The sequence below is a fragment of the Tursiops truncatus genome, chromosome 2, assembly GCF_011762595.2.
Source record: "Tursiops truncatus isolate mTurTru1 chromosome 2, mTurTru1.mat.Y, whole genome shotgun sequence".
NCBI lineage: Eukaryota > Metazoa > Chordata > Mammalia > Artiodactyla > Delphinidae > Tursiops > Tursiops truncatus.
The window spans coordinates 106,429,748-106,451,372 of NC_047035.1; the positions used below are offsets into that span (position 1 = coordinate 106,429,748).

Consider the following 21,625-nt stretch of genomic DNA (forward strand, 5'->3'; position numbering starts at 1 on the left):
ATTTGTCATCTCATAAATAACTCTGAGCACACTTTATAATTTTCACTATAGTATTATCTTCCTTTGTGAAACTATGTAAACACAAAATTCATATGATCCTCACAAATTCCATTAGCATTCAAAAATTCCATAAAAGTAGCTTTAATCATTGTTTGCTCCGGAATTGAACAGTAACATTAATTATTTGAATAATCCATTCAAAAAGGAAAATCAGATTAACTTTGTGAAGGGTACAAAATTAAAGCTTACTTTATATTTTTAATGTATAATTTATTTTTTGATTCAATTTCAATGTAAACGGGGAGTCTGTCCTTCTCTTATGTTTAGAAGAGGCTAAATTGACAATCTACATTTTAAAAAACCTTTGACAACGAAACAGATTACATGGGACCTCTGCCTAATAAAGTTAGACATCACCAAGTATTATATATTTTGAAAGGATTGTATTTGAAAAGACTGTAGGTTCTTTAGGTCAAATTTTTGGGAAACAAGTACGTACCAAAATTAGACTTCATTGGACACACCACCATAAAGTTTCTCTCTCCATCAACGAAAAATAGCAAATCAGGTTTCATACCCATCAAAAGCCTAATTGTCAAGGAAGCACTTAGGATGAAAACTCTGGTCTCAATTCAGTATCATTACGTTTAATATCCACCTCTAAAAGACAAAGCAAAAAATACAATCTACAGTCATAAGGACTTATTTTGGAAGTTGATAAAATCAGGTCAGTACAGTGATTTGCATTTGGAAGGAATAAAATAGAAATACCTAGTAGGATATAATCTTAGAAAGCACACATATGGATAGTATTGTGACAATGAGTATTCATTTATTAAAAACAAACTTCAGGAAAGCATTCCTGTTAAACATGGTTAGTTTTGATAACAGGTTGTCAGTGAGCAAAAAGCCTGATGAGGAAGCAAGAATATCAGTTATAAATACTATTATACCCACCTCTTCAATTATACCCCTGACTATCTTGAAAAATATAATAGTAGCTCTAAGGACTTTAGACATAGTTCTGGGCTTATGGCATGATTTGCCTTTCATATTTTATTGATTTCCAACTTGAAAAGTATAGGCCCAAAGAGTAATATTTTATGACACTAAGCCAATTGCATATTCTAGGAAAATTCCTCTCTTTTAATGTAGTCTATGGAATTTTCCTGCCCAATTCTATGCGAGTATTTTATCTTTTTGTTGTTGTTTTTAGAAGCTTCATCAACCCTTTAAATCCTTAAGACAAAACTGCCCTTAAATTTTTCTAAGAAGAAGGTAGACGGCCATCCAAATTTTTTCAACATTCCATTTTTGTCCCCCTTTCTTAAAAAGGGTATGGGTTCAGTTTAATTAATACTGAATTTTTTAATGTGCAAAAATCTACCTCTGCTTTTTAAAGCAAATAAAAGGAACAAAAATATGGCATCACTCCAATAATCAAATGCCAATAAAAATGGCAACAGTACAAAATTCTAAGCAAATCTCAAAAACAGCAGATTCATAAGTAGAACACCATGCAATAATTTTAGCAAGAAAAAGCTTAACAGGTAAAAGAAACCGAATACTGCATTATACTGAATACTAAGTTAAGTAACCATAATTAATCTTATAAACTTTCCAATATCATAACTACTTGCTTTTGAATAACTAAATGTAAGCCTCATTTTTTAAATTAAATGCTTATTCAACAAAGCTAATTGGAACAAATATATTTATGCAAATTTACATCCTAGAATACCAGAGTAAACAGGAGACATCAGTCAAGGGTGAATAAGTAATTTCTATTCTTTTTCATCATCTGTATGATCAGGTGGCAAAGGACATGACCTGTGGAAAGAAGAGAGAACTTCGATAGTCACCTGAGTCAAATGTTTAAAAAACAGAACATAAGTAGTTTTTAAAAACTTATGTAAATCAGGAACATTAACAGTGCAGTGTGTCTTGTCAACTGACCAGAAATGGGAGAAAATTAAACTCCATTAATTGACAAACTCCTACAGGTTCCAAATACTAGAGTGACAAAATTTTTAATAATCTATTTTGCCTGTTAATTTGCCAAATCACTTTCCCCTTTAGGATATGTTGCCATGTTTATTAAAGACGGAATCTCTATTTCTATAGCATCTTCTTTCAATATGTTAAGTGGATTGATGAAGAGTACAATCCTTCAGCAAGAACTCTGAGATTATGAAAAGCAAAAGAATTTAACCAATCCACTTGAGCAGAGAAAACAGCAAGTTGACATATTTGACTGTATACCCTTTGGAACTATATGAATGTATTATCTAATTAGAAAAACCCCAAAATTGTCTTAAGTTGGCATATGGTAATCACAGCTTTTGAAAAATAATTTATATTATCCCAAAGCCATTTTGTACTCATTATACTTTTTTTAAAAATACATTTATTTATTTATTTTTGGCTGGGTTGGGTCTTCCTTGCGGCACGTGGGTGTCTCATTAAGGTGGCCTTTCTTTGTTGCAAAGCACAGGCTTTAGGTGCGCCAGCTTCAGTAGTTGAAGCACATGGGCTCAGTAGTTGTGGCTCGAGGGCTCTAGAGCACAGGCTCAGTAGTTGTGGCACACGGGCTTAGTTGCTCCGTGGCATGTGGGATCTTCCCAGACCAGGGCTCGAACCCATGTCCCCTGCATTGGCAGGCGGATTCTTAAACACTGCACCACCAGGGAAGTCCCTCATTATACTTTTTATAGAGAAAATGTCAATTAAAAACTTAATCATAATTTTTTAGAACTGATAAAGATTTGTGAGATCTATTTTAAAATGGTTTTCAAATTAGATCCAGTGAGCCTGAATGGTCATAGGGCAAGTGAGTGAAGGAAGCTAAAACAAGGATATTCTGACTTGGAATAAGATTACCATTGACTCACCTACTCTTATATTACGAAGAAGTCTTCATTGTACTTTCCTGGAAATTAAATCAAGTTAACAAATGAACACTATCATAACCCAAAATTCTATTTTTTCAAGGACCTGATTTAATTTACTTTAGGTATCATAGTTCTGTTCAAGGTTTTAAGAAGACAGTTTTTCTTGATTCTGATTCTCCCCCATGCATCTGCCTCTGTGAGAATAAAGCCATAGGAGTAGCCATATTCCAGATTAAGAATTAGGGAGACAGAAGTCCTTCTGATATACTGGTAGTTTTTGACCAGTATTTACGACCAATAGTAAATCTATTGAAAGAGCTCCTATCAAAAGGAAAAAAAATTTTCTATTTCTTTAACGTGTCAGTATGAGATAGATGTTCACTAACCTATCGTGGTAATCATTTCATGATGTACGTAAGTCAAATCATTACACCTTGAACTCATATAGTACTGTATGTCAATTATGTCTCAATAAAACTGTGAGGAAAAAAAAGTCAATCTATTGATTTATTATAAATAAAGGGATACCTACAACTCTCATAAACAAAAACAAATCTAAGACAGAGGCCTAAAGTAATAATATAAACCTCTATTACCTAGTTTTATGTCACAGATTTTATTATACTATGGATCAAAGTGCTTTATGAGACTATATGTGTAATCTTTTCCATATGATAGGAAGCCTGTAATATAGGTTTTATTGCTGTCATGATCAATGGTATAGCCATATTTGGCTATATTACCAAATATTTTCTTTCATCAATGGAAGTCATAAATAATTCAAGAGGATTGTCATATATTCTAGAGCTAATATTGACTATTAGCTTGTTCACATTAGAATGAGAAAGAACAAGGAAGAATGGTGCCAGTAAGTGAGAAGGAACTAAAGGAGACTTACAGGATCATGAAAACAAGTCTATTAAAAAACTCTACCCAAAAATGTATCCCCTTCCTTGTTGATTTTATTGAAACAGAAATGATAATAGTGATGTAGCAACAAAGTATAAAATTTAGTTACTGCTCCAGAATTTGACACTCCTTTTAAATATCTCATAACAATTTACTAAATGACCTTGAACAGTATTAAGTCTTAAAATTTTATATGCATAAACATCATTTTATACGTCAAATACTTTGTTTTAACTGCTCATTAACCATTTATTTTTATTTAGTTGTGTTCAATGCAAATCAATTCCAAACAATGTACAATCCAAAACAGGTGTACAGTGTTCAGATATGAAGCAAGAGGTGTTCATTCACACGCACAGATCTCACATAACCTGAGATCAGTTGGATCTAGTTGTTCCTGTGTAGACTTCTAAAGATGGCAAATACTGGCTTAAACCTTATTAAGAGTACTATGGCCATATTGGATACTTAACATCTAAGCATCATTGTGTGAACCTGTGAACCAAAGATTTCACAGAGTTTCTATTTCTAAAAAGGTTTCTGTACATCAAGGCAGTTGTAAAGTTTTATTTTCCAGGATCAAGTCCACTTAGGCTTAGAACCATCTAAAAATAATGACTGATGTAGAAAGTGCTCCACGTGTAGCTATTCCTATTCATTACGTTTTATATTTATATATATATGTTTACGGAAAGGGCACAAAAGAGTTATGAATTCAATGCAGGAAAGTTTCCAGTCTTCACTTCCCAAATACCTAATATACATTATTTTTGCTGCCTTTATATATTTGCCTCTTAATTTCAAGATTTGTCAAATATGCCTCCCAAACAGATCAATTTTTTAAGTTGTAAAAGTTATTCAATATATGCAGAAATAAAAAGCAATATTTTAAGACTGGTTGAAGTCAATGCACTTCTAATCTTTGGAATCAAGTTAAACGATCCAACTTAGCTAAATAAATCTGGATGGGAATGTGTGATAGGAAATACCTGTTATTTGACTTTTAAGTGCATTTGCTGGGATTACTTATGCTTGGATTTGTAGTAGATTCCAATCCATCATTGCCCTGGAACGTGTCAGTTACTGCAGAAAGTCAAATGCAATGTCAAATCCAAAGCCCCAGAGAAAAGAGTTAAGTTCCCAAGAGAACAGTGAAAACAGTGTAAAACCTGATGGAGAGTATATCAGCATTAAACCAGGACTGCTGAAACAATACACAGAGGATTTGCGGTAATACCTGGTGGTTCCTTCCAGTGTACATCATAAATAGAATCACTGAAGCTTTTTATATTACCTAATCATTTTACCGCCTTCTAGATTTCGTGAAAAAAATGGAAACTGAATCTCCATTCCATAGCTCATCCTTTTTCTCTAGATGAAGATGAAATTATTCTTATTTGCAAGGTACAGTTTGAAGTATCCATATTTCTTAAGTTATACTTAATCACATCATTAATTCTCGATGTTGTCTCTTTCCAGTCTTGTACATGAAACTCCAGCAGATTTAATATTGGCTTTCATTATCTGGTCAAATCCTTCAGATGCTCTTTAAACTAGTCCAATTTGGGAGTCTCAACATTCTCTGTGTTAATAAAACAAGGGATGGAATTAGTAGACTTGATGAAGACCTGTTTATTTTCCTTGCCACACTGGACTTCTAGATGGCGTACTGATTGGGCTTTAGAACATAGGTTGGTAAACTGTAGATGTTTCTTGGCCAAGTCTCTTAACGGTAGAGATGTAGAAGGGCAAGCAAGACCACAAGGAGACTAGCTGTTGACTGCAAAGCACAGCTGACCGTTGTGGTTTCGAACGGAGGACCTTCCGTGTCGGTTAAAGGAATGAATGAATAAATCTGCTTGAGTAGGAGCGGCACCAGAAGCAGCAGCCCCAATCTGAGCCTGGCCACCATCCCCTTGCCCATGGTGATCACTCCGCCTTGGGCAAGGCTCGCTGCTTGGTGCCGTGGAGGAGGATCACAGGCTACTGGCTGGTGCAGGGGAGGTATCTAGCAGGGTCTTAAATCTAGCCAGAGGCTTCATAATGGCGGTGACGTGGCACCACCAGCGCTCACCACTCCCAATCTCCAGTCAAATAATTTGTTTTTGAAACAAAAATTTCAAAATTGTTTAAAGAGTCTGGACACTATTACTTATAAATCTATTTAAAAAGCAGGTTTCCATTGCTTTTTTCCCCCCAATGGTATTATTTTTTTTCCTGATTCTTAAAATATTTGTTGTTGAAACTTGGTAGCACCGAGTATAAGAGGTTTTTACCCAGATATATCACTATTGATATTTGGTATATTTTGTACAGAGATTTGGTATATTTAGATACATATCTTTTACACAATAATTGTACTTTTGTACCAGAATTTTTGCTTAACACTTATCATGAGCATTTTCCTGACATTAAAAGCTTGAAAGCATGATCTAATTATCTTCTTAAAAAGTTTACACAATGAACTCTGCATGTTTGCAGCTTTATCCCCACCTTGTTTTGTTTTGAAGTTTTCTTATGTATTTACAGATAAGTTGTAAAGAAAATACACCACGGTGTTAGTTTTGGTTGTTTCTAAGTGATGGGGATTTCTATATTTTCCAACTTTTCTACATTGGGTATATATTTCCTGTGGAGGCTGAACTAATAGTTTTAGAAAGGTGAGGTTAATGGAATTCAAGCTAGATAAACCAACATAGAAATTGCTTTTTGAAAAAAGACTATAGAAAACAGACAGAAAAAATTAAAGAATAAAGACCAGAAGTTCATGATTAATAATGTAACACTTATCATCTGAATGGGAACTGATCCTCTTTGAGTGACTGAAATGAGTAAAAATAATACCTTTCTTTGATGTTTGAAATTTGGGAGTGACTTATAATAAAAGGTTAGCACAGTTTAAAAAACCTCTGGTTTGTATTTTCTTATCTGCTCAAACAGAAATTTTAAAGTTACTCAATATTCTGTTGTCTTTTATTTTCAAGAATATAAGTATTCCAGAATATAAAAACTTACTTTCTCTTTGCTTTTCCCAAGCCACTGCTTCCTGCCTCCTCAGGAATCCTATTCTCCTTTTCTGAATCTTTAGGGGACAGCCTGAAGAATTCTCCGATTCCTTTTTGCCACTTGGGAGTTGGGCGCACACAAACTGGATTCCCTCCTGCATACTTATTTTCAGCTATAAAATATAAACAGATAGAACTAAATAAAAATTAAGAATACAATCACTATTCCTTAAAGGGAAAGTTAATTCTTTAACATCAAATCTAAAGGGTATTAAATGGTGTTACATCCATCTTTAAATTTTTAAATGTGACATGATAAAGGTGTATTCAGTTATAATATAATGTATAACACTTTATTACACTTATCCTTTAGCCTAGAAAAATAGCATTAACAAGATGTTTACAACTAGAAAATATTTTTCATATTTTGTCCACAAGCTGAGCTATTCAGTTAGGCTTATGTACTGTCATACTAAAGTTTGACACACTTTTTCCTGTATGTTCTTAACTACAGCTTGTGGAATTAATCTTCCAAACTGTTCAACTTCCTCCTAAAAGGAATGAGACAGCAGATGGCATGGTATTTTCTCAACTTGTCGCACAGAAGGAACGATGTGAAACTATTTCCCTGGCCCGGTTTTCCCTCTTAATGTCCCAAAAGCGGTAACAGGAGCTGCAAAGTTGTAAAACACACACACCGACACCAAACTAAAATAAAAGGAAAGAAAGGAGAGAGGGAGAAAGGGAAGGAAGGACAAAGAAAAATATGTAGAAATGAAAACAAAAACGTGATTAGCACTGTCAACTATAGTCCCGATTCTTAATCTAGTAAAGAGGTACTTAAATAGCCTCTTACAAGAAAAAGCCCAGTTGTCGATACTAAGAAAAATAACAACGCTAAAGTAGAAAAGAAAAACGAGTTTGAAGAGAAACTGTGTCCATCCCTAACCTGAGACTTGAAATTCTTCACAATGCGACCCACTCCGCCCCGCACCCCTACCCCATCCCGCCAAGAGACAGGCCCGCTCATTAGAGCAAAAGGCAAGGAAGAAATTCGGGGGTGAGGATCTCAGGAAAAGAAATTCCACGGTGGGGCAGGGGGCTCGCAGGTCAGGAGAACTGTGGTGCCAGGCCTGATCTCCTTTTGAGAAGGTTTCTCCAGGATCTTGCAGGGGCGCTTTTTACCTTTCCTTGACGAAAGCGGCGTGGAATTAGCGGCGGAGGTGGAGGAACCAAGCACCTTCCTGGGGGCTCGAGAAGCCACCACTGCGGAGAGAGGCAAAGAAGGACATTCAGAAGGGGTCACGAAGAGTCTCAGAGCCACGTTCTCACCACCCTCTCCGACCCAGCCTATTGGAGAGGAGAGGCCCGCGATCCAGAACAGCAGATAACCCTCCCCTGTCCCCGCCGCGCCTTCCTCCTCGTTAAAGGGATCGGGCTGCTGCTTCCTGACGGGCTGGACCAGTTTGGCGGCCAGGGTTGTGGGCAGGTCCGGCTTCTCCCGCCCGCGGCGGAGCTGCCCAGGGAACCACCTGCCCTCCACTACCATGCTCGCCTGCCTCACCTTTTCTGTACGTGCCAGCGACACTGCCTGCTTTAGTCCGCACCATGTTCAAACACGAGATGAGAACAACCAACTGACTCCCCAGCCGAAGATGTTTCACGGGACAAGGCCCCGAAAACGAATCTCCCGCCACAGTTTATATTGGTCCCTTTCCCGCGCGCTCCACTGACTCTCCCAGGCCTCCGCTCCCATTGGTTCCGCGCCTTTCAGGTGCAACCAATCGCCAGTGACCAGTGGTGACCGCGGCGGGGTTGGGCGCAGTGCTGATTCGTCCATCAACTTGCAGAAGCTTGTGATTCGTACCCGCCTGAGGTGGGCGGTGCCAGGGCGCTTTCCTGGGGTGCCCCATGTGTGGGTGCTAAGAACTAGGTAAAGGGGCCAGCTTAGAAAAGAAAACCCAGGAAAGACAGCGAATTCCAACATTTCTTTAAAAGTTAACCACAGGCTTAAATCCATAATGTCATTCCTGGAAGTGACACCTGAAATGAAGCGGACTTTTTAATATCTCAGGTATGAACACTCTTTACAGCATCCATAACTAAAACGAGTCTATGGAATGGGAAAAAGCTAATACAATTTATTTACAGGGATTTTTTTTTTTTTTTTTTTTTGCCAGGCCGTGCAGCTTGTGGGATCTTAGTTCTCCGATTAGGCATCGAACGCTGGCCCCAGCAACACTGAAAGCTCCTGGCCCTTACCACTGGACCACCAGGGAATTCCCTATTTACAGGGATTAAAAAAAAAAAAACCCAAAACTTTTTAGGATGGTGTGAAACAAGAAAAAACAGTGAATTGTATATACATACATACATTAAAAGAAACATTATTATAATAATAAAACGTTTTCCCGAGACCTGTATGGTCTCAGAATTCCTTAAAAATATGTCATATGTGCCAAGGGCACATCCCTGGCACATAGTGAACGTGATTTTAGAATAAGAGATAACTATTTTCCTTCCCTATGCTTATCTTAAGTACTCACAATACCCCCTGAGCAATGATTTTCACTCTCTGAATACCACGCACAAAACCTGATCAAATGAATTTGCTTTAGGATGTACTTTGTTAAATGTGCACTTGAAAGGCAAACCTGAAAGTGTAAGCATGGCATTAATTCTCTCCAATAAATTATGCTTGAACTTTCAGAATAAAGGCTTCTCAGTACTTTAACAGAATCAACAACTACTTTGTGTTTTTGAATTACAGAATCTAAACAGCAGATGAAATTAACATTATAATAGGAGGAAAGGTATTGCAAATTACCTGTAGCTTTGTCTAAATCTTAGTGTCTAAAATTACAGCCAAAGTCCTATCAGAAAAATCAACAAGCCCTAGGGTATCCCTCCTTGTTCTTTGTCATCATGCCCCTCTCAATACACAATGTTTCTTCAATGCACATTTTTTCCTTTTCAGTTAAGTGGCTTCTACAAAGGCCTGAATTACCTAATTCCCAGATCCTTGTAGAGATTAGAACTGAGTTGAGAATCTGCTGGTCTTTTCTCTTAGTCCACACGCCAAGTAAATTGCTAGAAAGAATTGCAAATATACCTTTGCACACAGGGGCAATCTACATATTATAGCTGTGTTTGTATGTCTGTCTTTTTAATGCCAATTATGATAAGGAAGGATGCAAATTAGAATAAAAACTCAGGAAAAAAGCAGTGATGTCTAATAAAAATTCTTAATTTAAATGTTTGCTTTGCAGAAGTGCTTCTCCTTTACAGTTAAAATAGTTGTGTGGTGTGAACCTGAAAATTTTAAAGGCCTAAGGCATTAAGAAAAGTTATAGTATGTACAAATGAAATTTCTGCCTAAATTTATACAAAAGAATATCTTTAAGTCATATTAAATAGGTGTGCTTGCTTTGCTCAGGCATAAATTCATTTTAATAAATGGTAATATGGTAAATGGCATTACATTACATCATACAAACTAGAGATTTCAATCAATAACATATTCCTTATGAAAAAGAACACTTATTCTTGAGGACCTAGTAATTTCATCATAATGTGTGATATACTAAGTCTTATTGTACAAAAAGCTTGTCAGTTTATCTTCAAGAAGTTATCATTTTAGTTATGGGAACAGAACAGATATAAAAACAGGTAAAGGATTTGGATATGTTATAATTAGTATTAAATGTAGCAGACATCTATGAAGAAACAAAGCTTGTACCCACTATTTATGAAAATTCAGTCTTTTTAAGCTGGAAAGCCACATATTTTCCAAATTAATGACAAAGATAATGTAAACTCAATGTAAATCAACACACATATGATTTTGATTATTTATGTCGGTGAAAACACTAACATAAAAAGGTGAAACAACATCCAATTGATGTAATTATTTAGTATAAATAGCCTAATGGGAATGAAGAGCCTATCCATGTAACACAAAGCCAGTCACATTGATCCATGAAATATATCAGAAGACGTTATGTTATGCTCTCCAGAAAAATCTGGCTAAATTTTCCCCAGTCCGTTGTCCCAATGGAGTAGAGAAGTAGCAAAAGACCCTTAAGTCTCATCATCTTGAGTTGAAGTACCTTTAATTTCTTAAAAATCAACACAGAGAATTTATATGGAAGGTCTTCAAAGCCAAATCACATCACCTGTTTTTATTAAAGTTTTTTTTTTTTTTTTTCTCCCTCGAGCTTGCAGAGTTGTCTTGGCCCTCCTGGAAAGGACCTGGCTCAAAAAAGCAAAAAGAGGTTTTAGGAGCGTGAATCAGGTATTAGACTACAAAGGGTATTAATAAAACCACTACCACCGGAGCAAACCCTTACAGCGTTTACTCTAGCTTTCAAGTGCTGTTTTAAATATTTTACATAAAACCGGAACAGCTTAAAAACTGGACCCTCAGGTTACGGGGTATTGTTTTGTTTTTTCCTAAACTGTAGTTTTTAGAGGTATTTGTATTGTCTTAGCAGATTTCCCAATTCTCGAGTCCTACATTTAACGACGCGGAGGAACCACTCGCAGATGGAGCTCTGGTACAAGTGACAACATCAGGAAGCGGGCAGAAACAGGAGGAGGCACAGGTGGGAGGGATCTGTGCTGTGGGCGGTGCTACCAAGCGGGGCAGTGCAGGCTGACGGAACCTGCGCGAGCGAGGTCGGTGTTGCGCAGGGGACTAGTCCGGCGCAGGACACCGAGCTTTTGCACCCCAGCTGGTTCCGGCTGGGGAAAATGGCGGTGACTGGGGCGTTGTCCCAGGAGCAGCTGGTGGGCTGGTGCACTCAGCAGTTGCGGAAGACTTTCGGGCTGGATGTCAGTGAGGAGATAATACAGTAAGACCGGTTCGGGTCAGAGGCGGGAAGGAGCTCTGGGATGTGCACTGGCTGAGCAAACGGGGAAACGGAGGGGGCTAAAAAGTTGATGAGAGTGAAGAAATGTGATAAAAGGGCTGCGGTGTATCTATGAGTGCCGAATTTTGACCTCCGGCTTTCTAGTTTAGCTTCTGGAACAGGGTGTCATGCTCCACAATCGTCTGGTGGGGCCTTTTTTCCCCCAGGAAAACGCCAAATCCCTGATAATTAGACCTGTAAGTCTGTCCCAGGAACCAGTTTCCTTATAGATTTTGGAGAGAAGGGGCAAGCCAAATTGTCTTTCCAGAAATTCCTTACTCTGAACATTTTAGTTTGCCCGATCCGGGTTGTGTCAAATAGGACCTGAAATTTAAATGGGGGTAGCGTGGTACTGTTTAAAAAATAGCTCCTGACTCGGGAGTCCCGGTTCTATTTTCTGTGGTCATTCACCAGTTTTGGAGCCTTAGGCAACTTAATTTTCCATCTTTGTACCTTAGTTTCCTCATGTGTAAAATGAAAAATTAGCAGAGATTATCTTTTATAACGCGTTATGATTGTAATGAAGTGGAAATGGTGACATGATTTAATATCTGCTTTCAACTGATTTAACTTTTTTTTTTTTTTTTTTGGCGATACTGCATGCCAGGACAAAAAGACGGTTGATGAGTGAGGAGGTGGGGGAAGTGCAGTGTATCGAGGAGCATAGGAAAAAGAACTATAAGATTTGAGAAACTCGTAAGGTTAACTGCAAGGGATGAATTTAACTTGAGAACTAAAAGGTGGGTAGGTGGCAGTGCAGAGTTCAGGAGGAGGGAAAAACTTCTACAAAAATTGGACTTAAAGAACCTGGAAGTGTTTCTTGATTTGGTTCCTTGTTCATTGTTGCTGAAACCTAAATTGCAGTTCTAGGGCTTTTGTAGGAAGTAAGGTGAATTTCTGATTTGGGGAGAAAATAGACTTGTTGACAAGGAGAGAGTTAAGAGAGCCAATTTTAAAGGATTATTTTGAACACTGGAATAGACTCAAAAATAACTCAGTTAAGCAAATATTATATGATATCACTTATATGTGGAATCTAAAAAATAATACAAATGATTTTATTTACAAAACAGAAACAGACTCACAGACATAGAAACAAACTTATGGGTACCAAAGGGGAAAGGGAGGGGGATAAATTAGGAGTATGAAGTTTACAGATACACACTACTGTATATAAAATAGTTAAACAGCAAAGATTTACTGTATAGCACAGGGAACTACGTTAAATATCTTGTAATAACCTACAGTGGAAAAGAATCTGGAAAAAAATGTAACTGAATCACTTTACTGTACACCTGAAACTAACACAATATTGTAAATCAACTATACATCAATTTTAAGCACTTGCTTTTTTTTTTTTTTTTTTTGTGGTACGCGGGCCTCACCGCTGCGGCCTCTCCCGCCGCTGAGCACAGGCCCTGCGGCCATGGCTCACGGGCCCAGCCATCCTCCCGGACCGCGGCACGAACCCGCAGTCCCCTGCATCGGCAGGCGGACTCCCAACCACTGCGCCACCAGGGAAGCCTTATACATCAATTTTGAAAAATTGACAAAAAATATTTAAAAAAAAAACCCAGCCAAATTGTATGGCTTGGCTTTACCCTTGTTTGAAGGCAAGATCAGGTTAAGTAGTTTTCAGGCATTTTTTAAAGCAGTGGAATGCTGTCAAATGAAATAATGAAGCTTTGTAATATACCAAACAGAAAAAAGTCAATCAGTTTAAAAAAAAAAAAGATTGAGGTCTCTTTTTGATGAATCAACAATGGAGTATGAATAGTTGCAATCTTCTCAGTCTCAGAATCCAGTTGTATTTTGTTGCTTACACAGTATTAGGAAAATTCCTAAGTCTCATAGATTGTGGTTTAATAGCTCATTGTGCAGTCTTAGATTTTCCTCAGTTAAACTTATCCACACCCTTAAAAGAGGAGTGATCAGAAATTTCTGTTTTAAAGTTGAAGCAATAAGTACGGCTGTACATCTGCTTGCATTTAAAAATATTTATAAATATAAGTTAGACAAGAATTATTCAAAACTTAAAATAAGCCCTAAAGCTACCTATAATATAACGCTATTGGAAACACTTATTAGGTTTTCACTAGTTATTGCACAACAGGCTATGATGGCACAATGAAAGCGTTGGCTGTGTAAATTTGCTGTGCCTTGCCTTGCCTGATATTCATTGAGAATTACCCAGGTGTACTATACTAGTGTGCTAGCTAGAACAATTTGACATGAGCAGCCTGAATTTTTTAAAAAGACAGCACAGAGCTGCTACCTTCCTAATCAGTGATACATTTATGAGACCTTAAGGTCTATGCACAGAGTTAGCAAAATAAACTTTGTTCCACAATCTGCATTAGTTCATGTTTTGGATGAATCTATTTTGTTAAGATTTGGTATATAACACATTTGAATATATGTTGTTACTTATTATACTTTTTTAAATAGTTAAATGATATTTATTCAATTGTTTCTGAAACTCTTTAAATAATTCCCTAGTGGTTTGAATACTCCAGAGTTAAATGATCCTTGAGGTTCCTTGCAGCTCTGTGAGTTCTTGATGCCAATTAATCTTTTTTTTAATGTTTTTAAATTTTATTTATTTGTTTATTTTTGGCTGTGTTGGGTCTTCGTTTCTGTACGTGGGCTTTCTCTAGTTGCAGTGAGTTGGAGCCACTCTTCATCGCGGTGCGCGGGCCTCTCACTGTCGCGGCCTCCCTTGTTGCAGAGCCCAAGCTCCAGATGCGCAGGCTCAGTAGTTGTGGCTCATGGGCCTAGTTGCTCCGCGGCATGTGGGATCTTCCCAGACCAGGGCTCAAACCCGTGTCCCCTGCATTGGCAGGCAGATTCTCAACCACATAAGTGTATGGATATATACATTCCTTTTATAGCAATTGGGATCATATGCTGTACAGTGTGTCCTACTATTTCACTTTATATGAGAGTGTTTTCTCAAGTAATAATAATTACTGAGAAATTACTGAATTGCTGAATTCCCTGGCAGTCCATTGGTTAGGACTCCGTGCTTTCACTGCCAAGGGTGCGGGTTCAATCCCTGATTGGGGAACTAAGATCCCACAGCTGCATGGTATGGCCAAAAATAATAATAATAATAAAGTAAAATAAACAAGTCAGTGATTTTTTAAAAATAATAATTATTCAAAAATTTTACTTTTTGTGGTCGCATATTATATTTTGTAAAGTCCAAAAACTTGAATTCATTTGCCCCTTTCATTGATGAATGTTTAAAATAGTTTCCAGTTTTTCACTAACTCAAATAATGATGTAGTTAATTTTTTTGCATAAACTTTCCTGTGTCTCTTATTTCTTAGAGAGTTCTGTAAATGGAATTATTGGATTCTTTTTAAGGCACTTTAAATATATTGGCTGATTGATTTATAGAAAAGTTGTACTGACTTGTACTCCCACCCCATTTCACTTTTAGGAACGCTTCATACCATTTTCTTAAAATAGATCTGCTCATTCTGATGTGATGCTAATCTTGATTTATAATTTTTAAGAATGTTAAATTAGTAACTGGTTAGCTTATAGTATATATTCATATTTTTAGCAAAAAAGAAATTTTAGGTTTTGCAGTATAAAGATGAAGTAATTTGTATTGTTCCTAGGAAAATATAATGACTGCAGATGTGTGGTTATGGAAAGTATTCTTTTTTTTTATAACAGTTATTTTTGAGATGTAATTTTTATTCAAGTCACTTGTTTTAAATGTAAAATTTGATGAGTTTTGACAAGTATATATAGCCTTGTAACCATCCCTCAATCAAGACATAAGTAGTCTTTGCTTTGCACAGTAGTATGGAACTGTAAAAATGACCATGCAATCTACAATTTAAAAATCTTAATAAAATGGTCTTAATAAAAAAATGGGGAAATTTTTGATTATTCCATGACCTTCAAAAATGTGTGTCAAAATATTAAAAACTCTCCTGCTGTCAGAATAAATTTAAAAAATAGTAAAACAAACACTTATTTAGTACACTGTAAATTTTTTAAAAAATTTTATTTTATATTGGAGTGTAGTTGATTAACAATGTTGTGTTAGTTTCAGGTGTACAGCAAAGTGATTCAGTTATACACGTACATGTATCTATTCTTTTTTTTTTTTTTTTTTTTTTCGGTATGCAGGCCTCTCACTGTTGTGGCCTCTCCCGTTGCGGAGCACAGGCTCCGGACGCGCAGGCTCAGCAGCCATGGCTCACGGGCCCAGCCGCTCCGCGGCATGTGGGATCTTCCCCGACTGGGGCACGAACCCGTGTCCCCTGCACCGGCAGGCGGACCCTCAACCACTGCACCACCAGGAAAGCCCTATCTGTTCTTTTTCATTCTTTTCCCATTTGGGTTAGAAAGTATTCCTATGTTAAGGACAGCTCCACAAACCTATCTTCAAAACACTGATTTGATTCTAGAAATACAAGATTACATGAAGGTTATATTATGAACTACTTGAGGTCAGAGTCTTTGTTCTAATCAAATTTATATCCCTAGCATCTAACCTAGAACTTGGCTCAAAATAAACAGTGTAATGGATTAATGAATGTTTTTTACTACCTTGATCTCTGTTACGATTATTGAAAAACATAGTATAAGCTAGCCCTGTTTTAACAACTTATTTCTTTGCTTCTTGAGGTATGTTTTGTCAATTGAGAGTGCTGAAGAGTTACGAGAATATGTTACTGACCTTCTTCAGGGAAATGAGGGCAGAAAAGGTCAATTCATAGAAGAGCTTGTAACTAAATGGCAAAAGAATGATCAGGAGCTGATTTCTGATGCTCTGCAGCAGTCCTTCAAAAAAGATGGTAAGTTAAGTTAATGTAATTAACTTAAGTAAATTAAAGTAAAGGTTGAAATATTGATAAATTAGCTGGTTTATAGGACCTGGTATGTTCTGTCACCCATATTTCCTCACAACTAACTTAAGCAGAATCATATGTATACATGTTTTTAGTTCAGTTCTACTTGATCTGTAATGAGTATTGTTTTAGTTCAGACTTTTTCAACTTAGAAAATATCACAAAAATACTTGTTTATAGATACAAATGTGGCTTCAGAATAACTTGAAAAATTTATACATAGATTAAAGAAAAACTTTAGTTATGTGTATACATGAATGTAAGTAAATGTTGACCAGTTTTAGTATGAATACCGTTTAGAAGTAACTATTAAGTTAAACAGTACAAAAGATGAGCACCAAACTAAATAAGTCATTATTATTATACAGTCTAAAATATCAGATTTTAATTTAACTTTTTTTTTTTTCTGGGTATGCCGCACGGCTTGCGGGATCTTGGTTCCTGCACCAGGAATTGAATCCAGGCCCTTGGCAGTGAAAACGTGGAGTCCTAACCACTGGACTGCCAGGGAATTCCCTTTAATTTAACGTCTTAATTTTAGCCAGTAGTCTTTATTATTGACTACAATCTTGAAAATGATGGTTTAAATTTAATTCTGATTTGAGAGGAAAAGATAATTAAAAACCTGCCTGACTTCTTATATTGACTCTAAGTATTAAGCATTGCCTTCTTTTTATTAGCTATTAATTCACCAATGAATCCTACTATTTCCAATCTATGTACATATATATATATTTATTTATTTATTATCTTCTTCTTCTTTAAAGAAATTTTAGATGGGCAGAGGTCAGGAGACCAGCTAAAGAGGAGTAGGCGGAAAGGGAGAAACAGACAGGAAGTTCCTGCATTTACTGAACCTGATACAACCATAGAGGTCAAAACACCTTTTGATTTGGCCAAGGTGAGTGCTTAGAAAATGAGGCTTTTCTGGCTATATGGAGAAGAGCAAACAACTGATACATTTCAGAGAGCGAAGGGTATAAATTGGTCTAGAATGGCAACTTTTCAACAAATGCATGAATTTTAGAGAGTGATAATGATCACATATTACTTTCTATATGGTAGATATTTTTTGACAACCTGATTAAATAAGTATTAAAAGGACATCTTCGGGCTTCCCTGGTGGCACAGTGGTTAAGAATCCACCTGCTGGGGCTTCCCTGGTGGCGCAGTGGTTGAGAATCTGCCTGCTAATGCAGGGGACACGGGTTCAAGCCCTGGTCTGGGAGGATCCCACATGCCGTGGAGCAGCTAGGCCCGTGAACCACAACTACTGAGCCTGCGCGTCTGGAGCCTGTGCTCCGCAACAAGAGAGGCCGCAATAGTGAGTGGCCTGCGCACTGCGATGAAGGGTGGCCCCCGCTTGCCACAACTAGAGAAAGCCCTCGCACATAAACGAAGACCCAACACAGCAAAAATAAATTAATTAATTAATAAACTCCTACCCCCTACATCTTCTAAAAGAAAAAAAAAAAAAGAATCCACCTGCTAATGCAGGGAACACGGGTTAGAGCCCTGGTCCAGGAAGATCCCACATGCCGCAGAGCGACTAAGCCCGTGCGCCAGAACTACTGAGTCTGCACTCTAGAGCCTGCGAGCCACGACTACTGAGCCCGTGTGCCACAGCTACTGAAGCCCACGTGCCTAAAGCCTGTGTTCCACAACAAGAGAAGCCACCGCAATGAGAAGCCCTCGCACCACAACAAAGAGTAGCCCCCACTCACTGCAACTAGAGAAAGCCCGCGTGCAGCAACAAAGATCCACTGCAGCCAAAAATAAATAAATAAAATAAATAAATTTATTTTTTAAAAAAAGGACTTCTTCGCTTAGAGATTATAGATAGATAGATAGACGTGATAGAAAATATTTAATAAAATACACCAGGACTTCAATTTCAACATTTTTTGTGGCTTTGTACTAAAAGAATGCACAATTCTAGCTGTTTTAAGAGCGTTCCTATTTTAGGCCATTCACTACCCATCATCATCATCATTATTTAGCATTTAGAGCTCTTTCATATTCTCTCTTGGCTCTAAAAATAGCCCTGTGAGGTAAGCAGAAATATTTTTATTCAGGGCAATTTGACAAGCTAAATTTCCCAGCAGAAGGGAATAGTTAATTATGCTAAGATGGAAGAGTAGTGATCAAAAAGTTCTGAGTGATGACCATTGCAATAAAACATGGAAAAGGGTTTCTAAAATAATGTGAACTTAAAAAAAATAGTCTTAAGCCTTTTATTAATTGGAATAAAATGAGCAAAGACTATCACAAGCAAAAGAAAAAACACAAATGACCAATAAACATTAAAAATGTTTATCCTTACTAGTACTTAAGGAGTCCAGTTTGTCACCCTAATTGCCTGAACTCTCCTGGTTTTAGCACTGAAAAGTCCTGGATTCTGAGATTTCCCCTAAGTCCTGGGCAAACAAGGTTGGTTGGTCACTTTACTAGTAATCAAATTAATACACATTAAATCCCTGAGATATGGCATATCAAATTGTCAAAGATTTTATTTTTAAAAATTTTTTTGGCCATGCCATGCAGCATGCGGGGTTTTAGTTCCTGGACCAGGGATTGAACCTGCGCCCCCTGCAGTGGAAGCTTGGAGTTTTAACCACTGGACTGCCAGGGAAGTCCCTCAAAGATTTTAAAAACAGATACAGTGATGATGAAGTTGTATTAAAACAGGAACCTCCTATACACTACTGGTGGCAATGTAAATTGGTTTAAGCTTTCTGGGGGCAGTTTGGCAGCATGTATCAAGAACTGTGGAAATGCTCATATACTTCTGACTTATTAATATGACTTAAATATCTAACAAAGTAACCAGAAATGCACACAAAAAATGTATGTTCTGTATAATGTTATTTATAATATTGAAAATGTGAACTGACCTGATTTTTTAGCAGTAAGAGACAGATTAAATAAATTATTATTCCCTCATTTGGTGGGATATCACGCAGCTCATTTCTTTTTTTTTTTAATAAATTTATTTAATTAATTTATTTATCTTTGGCTGCGTTGGGTCTTCGTTGCTGTGCGTGGGCTTTCTTTAGTTGCAGGGAGCAGGGGCTACTCTTCACTGCGGTGCACGAACTTCTCATTGCAGTGGCTTCCCTTGCTGTAGAGCACAGGCTCTAGGTGCACGGGCGTCAGTAGTTGTGGCTTGCGGACTCTAGAGCACGGGCTCAGCAGTTGTGGCGCACGGGCTTAGTTGCTCCGCAGCATGTGGGATCTTCCCAGACCAGGGCTTGAACCCGTGTCCCCTGCAATGGCAGGTGGATTCTTAACCACTGCGCCACTAGGGAAGCCCGCTCATTTCTTTTTAAAGCCGTGGTGTATACAGAACATTGTTTCTAGGGGAAATACAGGGTTAGGTTTGTGGGAGCCTCTGATCACATTTCCATCAGCCAATCAAAACATAACCTTATTTTATGTGTGTTTCTGTTTAAAGACACTTTATTTAATATATATTGTTGATCATCAACATTGAAGTCAAAGTCAATAGCACTGTAACTCATGCCTGAAGAAAGCTTATCTAATATACCTTTCTTTTTTATTATTATTATTTATTAATTTTTATTATTATTATTTTTATTGAATTATAGTTGATGTACAATATTATATGTTATAGGTGTACAACATAGTGATTCACAATTTTTATTTTATTTTTTTATTTTTATTTATTTTGGGGGGGCTTGCAGGATCTTAATTCCCCCACCAGGGATTGAACTCATGCCCCCTGCAGTGGAAGTACGGAGTCCTGACCATTGGACTGGGAATTCCTGGTGATTCACAATTTTTAAAGTTTACATTCCACATATAGTTATTATAAAATATTGACTCTATTCCCTGTGTTGTACAATGTATCCCTGTAACTTATTTATTTTATACATAATAGTTTGTACCTCTTAATCCCCTACCCCTATCTTTTATTCTCTATATATCTGTGAGTCTGTTTCTATTTTGTTATATCCACTGGTTCATGTTTTAGATTTCACATATAAGTGATATCATACAGTATTTGCTTTTCTCTGTCTGACTTATTTCACTTAGCATAATACCCTTCAAGTCCATCCATGTTGTTGCAAATAGCAATTTTTCATTCTTTTTATGACTGAATAGTATTCCATTGTGTATATATACCACATCTTTATCCATTTATCTGTTGATGACACTTAGGTTGCTTCCATATCTTGGCAATTGTAAATAATGTTGATATGAACATTGGGTATATGTATCTTTTCAAGTTAGTGTTTTCATTTTTTTTTGGATATATACCCAGGACTGGAATTGCTGGGTCATATGGTAGTTCTACTTTTAGTTTTTTGAGAAACCTCCATACTGTTTTCTTTTTTAATTTATTTATTTTATTTTATTTATTTTTGGCTGTGTTGAGTCTTTGTTGCTGTGTGCAGGCCTTCTCTAGTTGTGGTGACCTGGGGCTACTCTTCGTTGCAGTGCACAGGCTTCTCATTGCGGTGGCTTGTCATTGCAGAGCATGGGCTCTAGGCACGCGGGCTTTAGTAGTTGTGGCTTGCAGGCTCAGTAGTTGTGGCTCGCAGGCTCTAGAGCACAGGCTCAGTAGTTGTAGTGCACAGGCTTAGTTGCTCCGCGGCATGTGGGATCTTCCTGGACCAGGGCTCGAACCCATGCCCCCTGCATTGGCAGGTGGATTCTTAACCACTGCACCACCAGGGAAGCCCCTCCATACTGTTTTCCACAGTGATGATACCAAGTTAACACTCCCACCAGCAGTGTATGAGGGTTCCCTTTTTTCCACATTTTCACCAACATTTGTAATTTGTGGTCTTTTTCATGATAGCCATTCTGAGAGGTGTGAGGTGATATCTCATTGTGGTTTTAATTTACATTTCTCTGATAATTAACGATGTTGGGCATCCTTTCATGTAATATACCTATTTTCCATATAAGGTACAGCCTCTTGTGCTTAGGAACATTAGTTAGCACTTCCTATTATGCATGGGGGCCATATTAAATGGTGAGATTACCAACAAAAAGCACAGAAATGCAAA

At 37.3% G+C, this 21,625-nt stretch overlaps 3 protein-coding genes across 7 annotated transcripts in view; 1 reads left to right on the forward strand and 2 right to left on the reverse strand.

The window, feature by feature from the left end:
* The window catches only part of CSNK1G1 (casein kinase 1 gamma 1), a 157,946-nt gene extending 157,334 nt beyond the window's left edge, over positions 1-612 (reverse strand). Inside the window, exon 1 of the mRNA XM_073799759.1 lies at positions 500-612. The gene's annotated coding sequence lies outside the window, so the exon portion shown is untranslated. The remainder of the gene's footprint in view (positions 1-499) is intronic.
* A 200-nt stretch (positions 613-812) lies between these two features.
* PCLAF (PCNA clamp associated factor) lies at positions 813-8,521 on the reverse strand. Of its 3 annotated transcripts, none has more exons than XR_002179014.3 (5): positions 8,370-8,521; positions 7,991-8,071; positions 6,816-6,978; positions 4,790-4,883; positions 813-1,830 (listed from the first exon to the last, which is right to left on the reverse strand). XR_002179014.3 is itself a non-coding variant. In XM_004323497.4 (4 exons), the coding sequence occupies exons 1-4, from the start codon at positions 8,413-8,415 to the stop codon at positions 1,785-1,787; spliced, it is 336 nt and encodes a 111-aa protein (XP_004323545.1). In that variant the 5' UTR covers positions 8,416-8,521; the 3' UTR covers positions 813-1,784. The 3 variants fall into 3 exon arrangements, 1 of the variants encoding a protein (XP_004323545.1); XR_002179012.3 differs by lacking the exon at positions 4,790-4,883 and adding an exon at positions 5,095-5,382; XM_004323497.4 differs by lacking the exon at positions 4,790-4,883.
* A 2,992-nt stretch (positions 8,522-11,513) lies between these two features.
* Positions 11,514-21,625, forward strand: part of TRIP4 (thyroid hormone receptor interactor 4) — a 66,583-nt gene continuing 56,471 nt past the window's right edge. For all 3 annotated transcript variants that reach the window (XM_019948135.3, XM_073799724.1, XM_033851800.2), the window contains exons 1-3: positions 11,514-11,658; positions 16,366-16,535; positions 17,357-17,490. In XM_019948135.3, the coding sequence (XP_019803694.2) occupies positions 11,558-11,658; positions 16,366-16,535; positions 17,357-17,490 (405 nt within the window). In that variant the 5' untranslated portion in view covers positions 11,514-11,557. The remainder of the gene's footprint in view (positions 11,659-16,365; positions 16,536-17,356; positions 17,491-21,625) is intronic.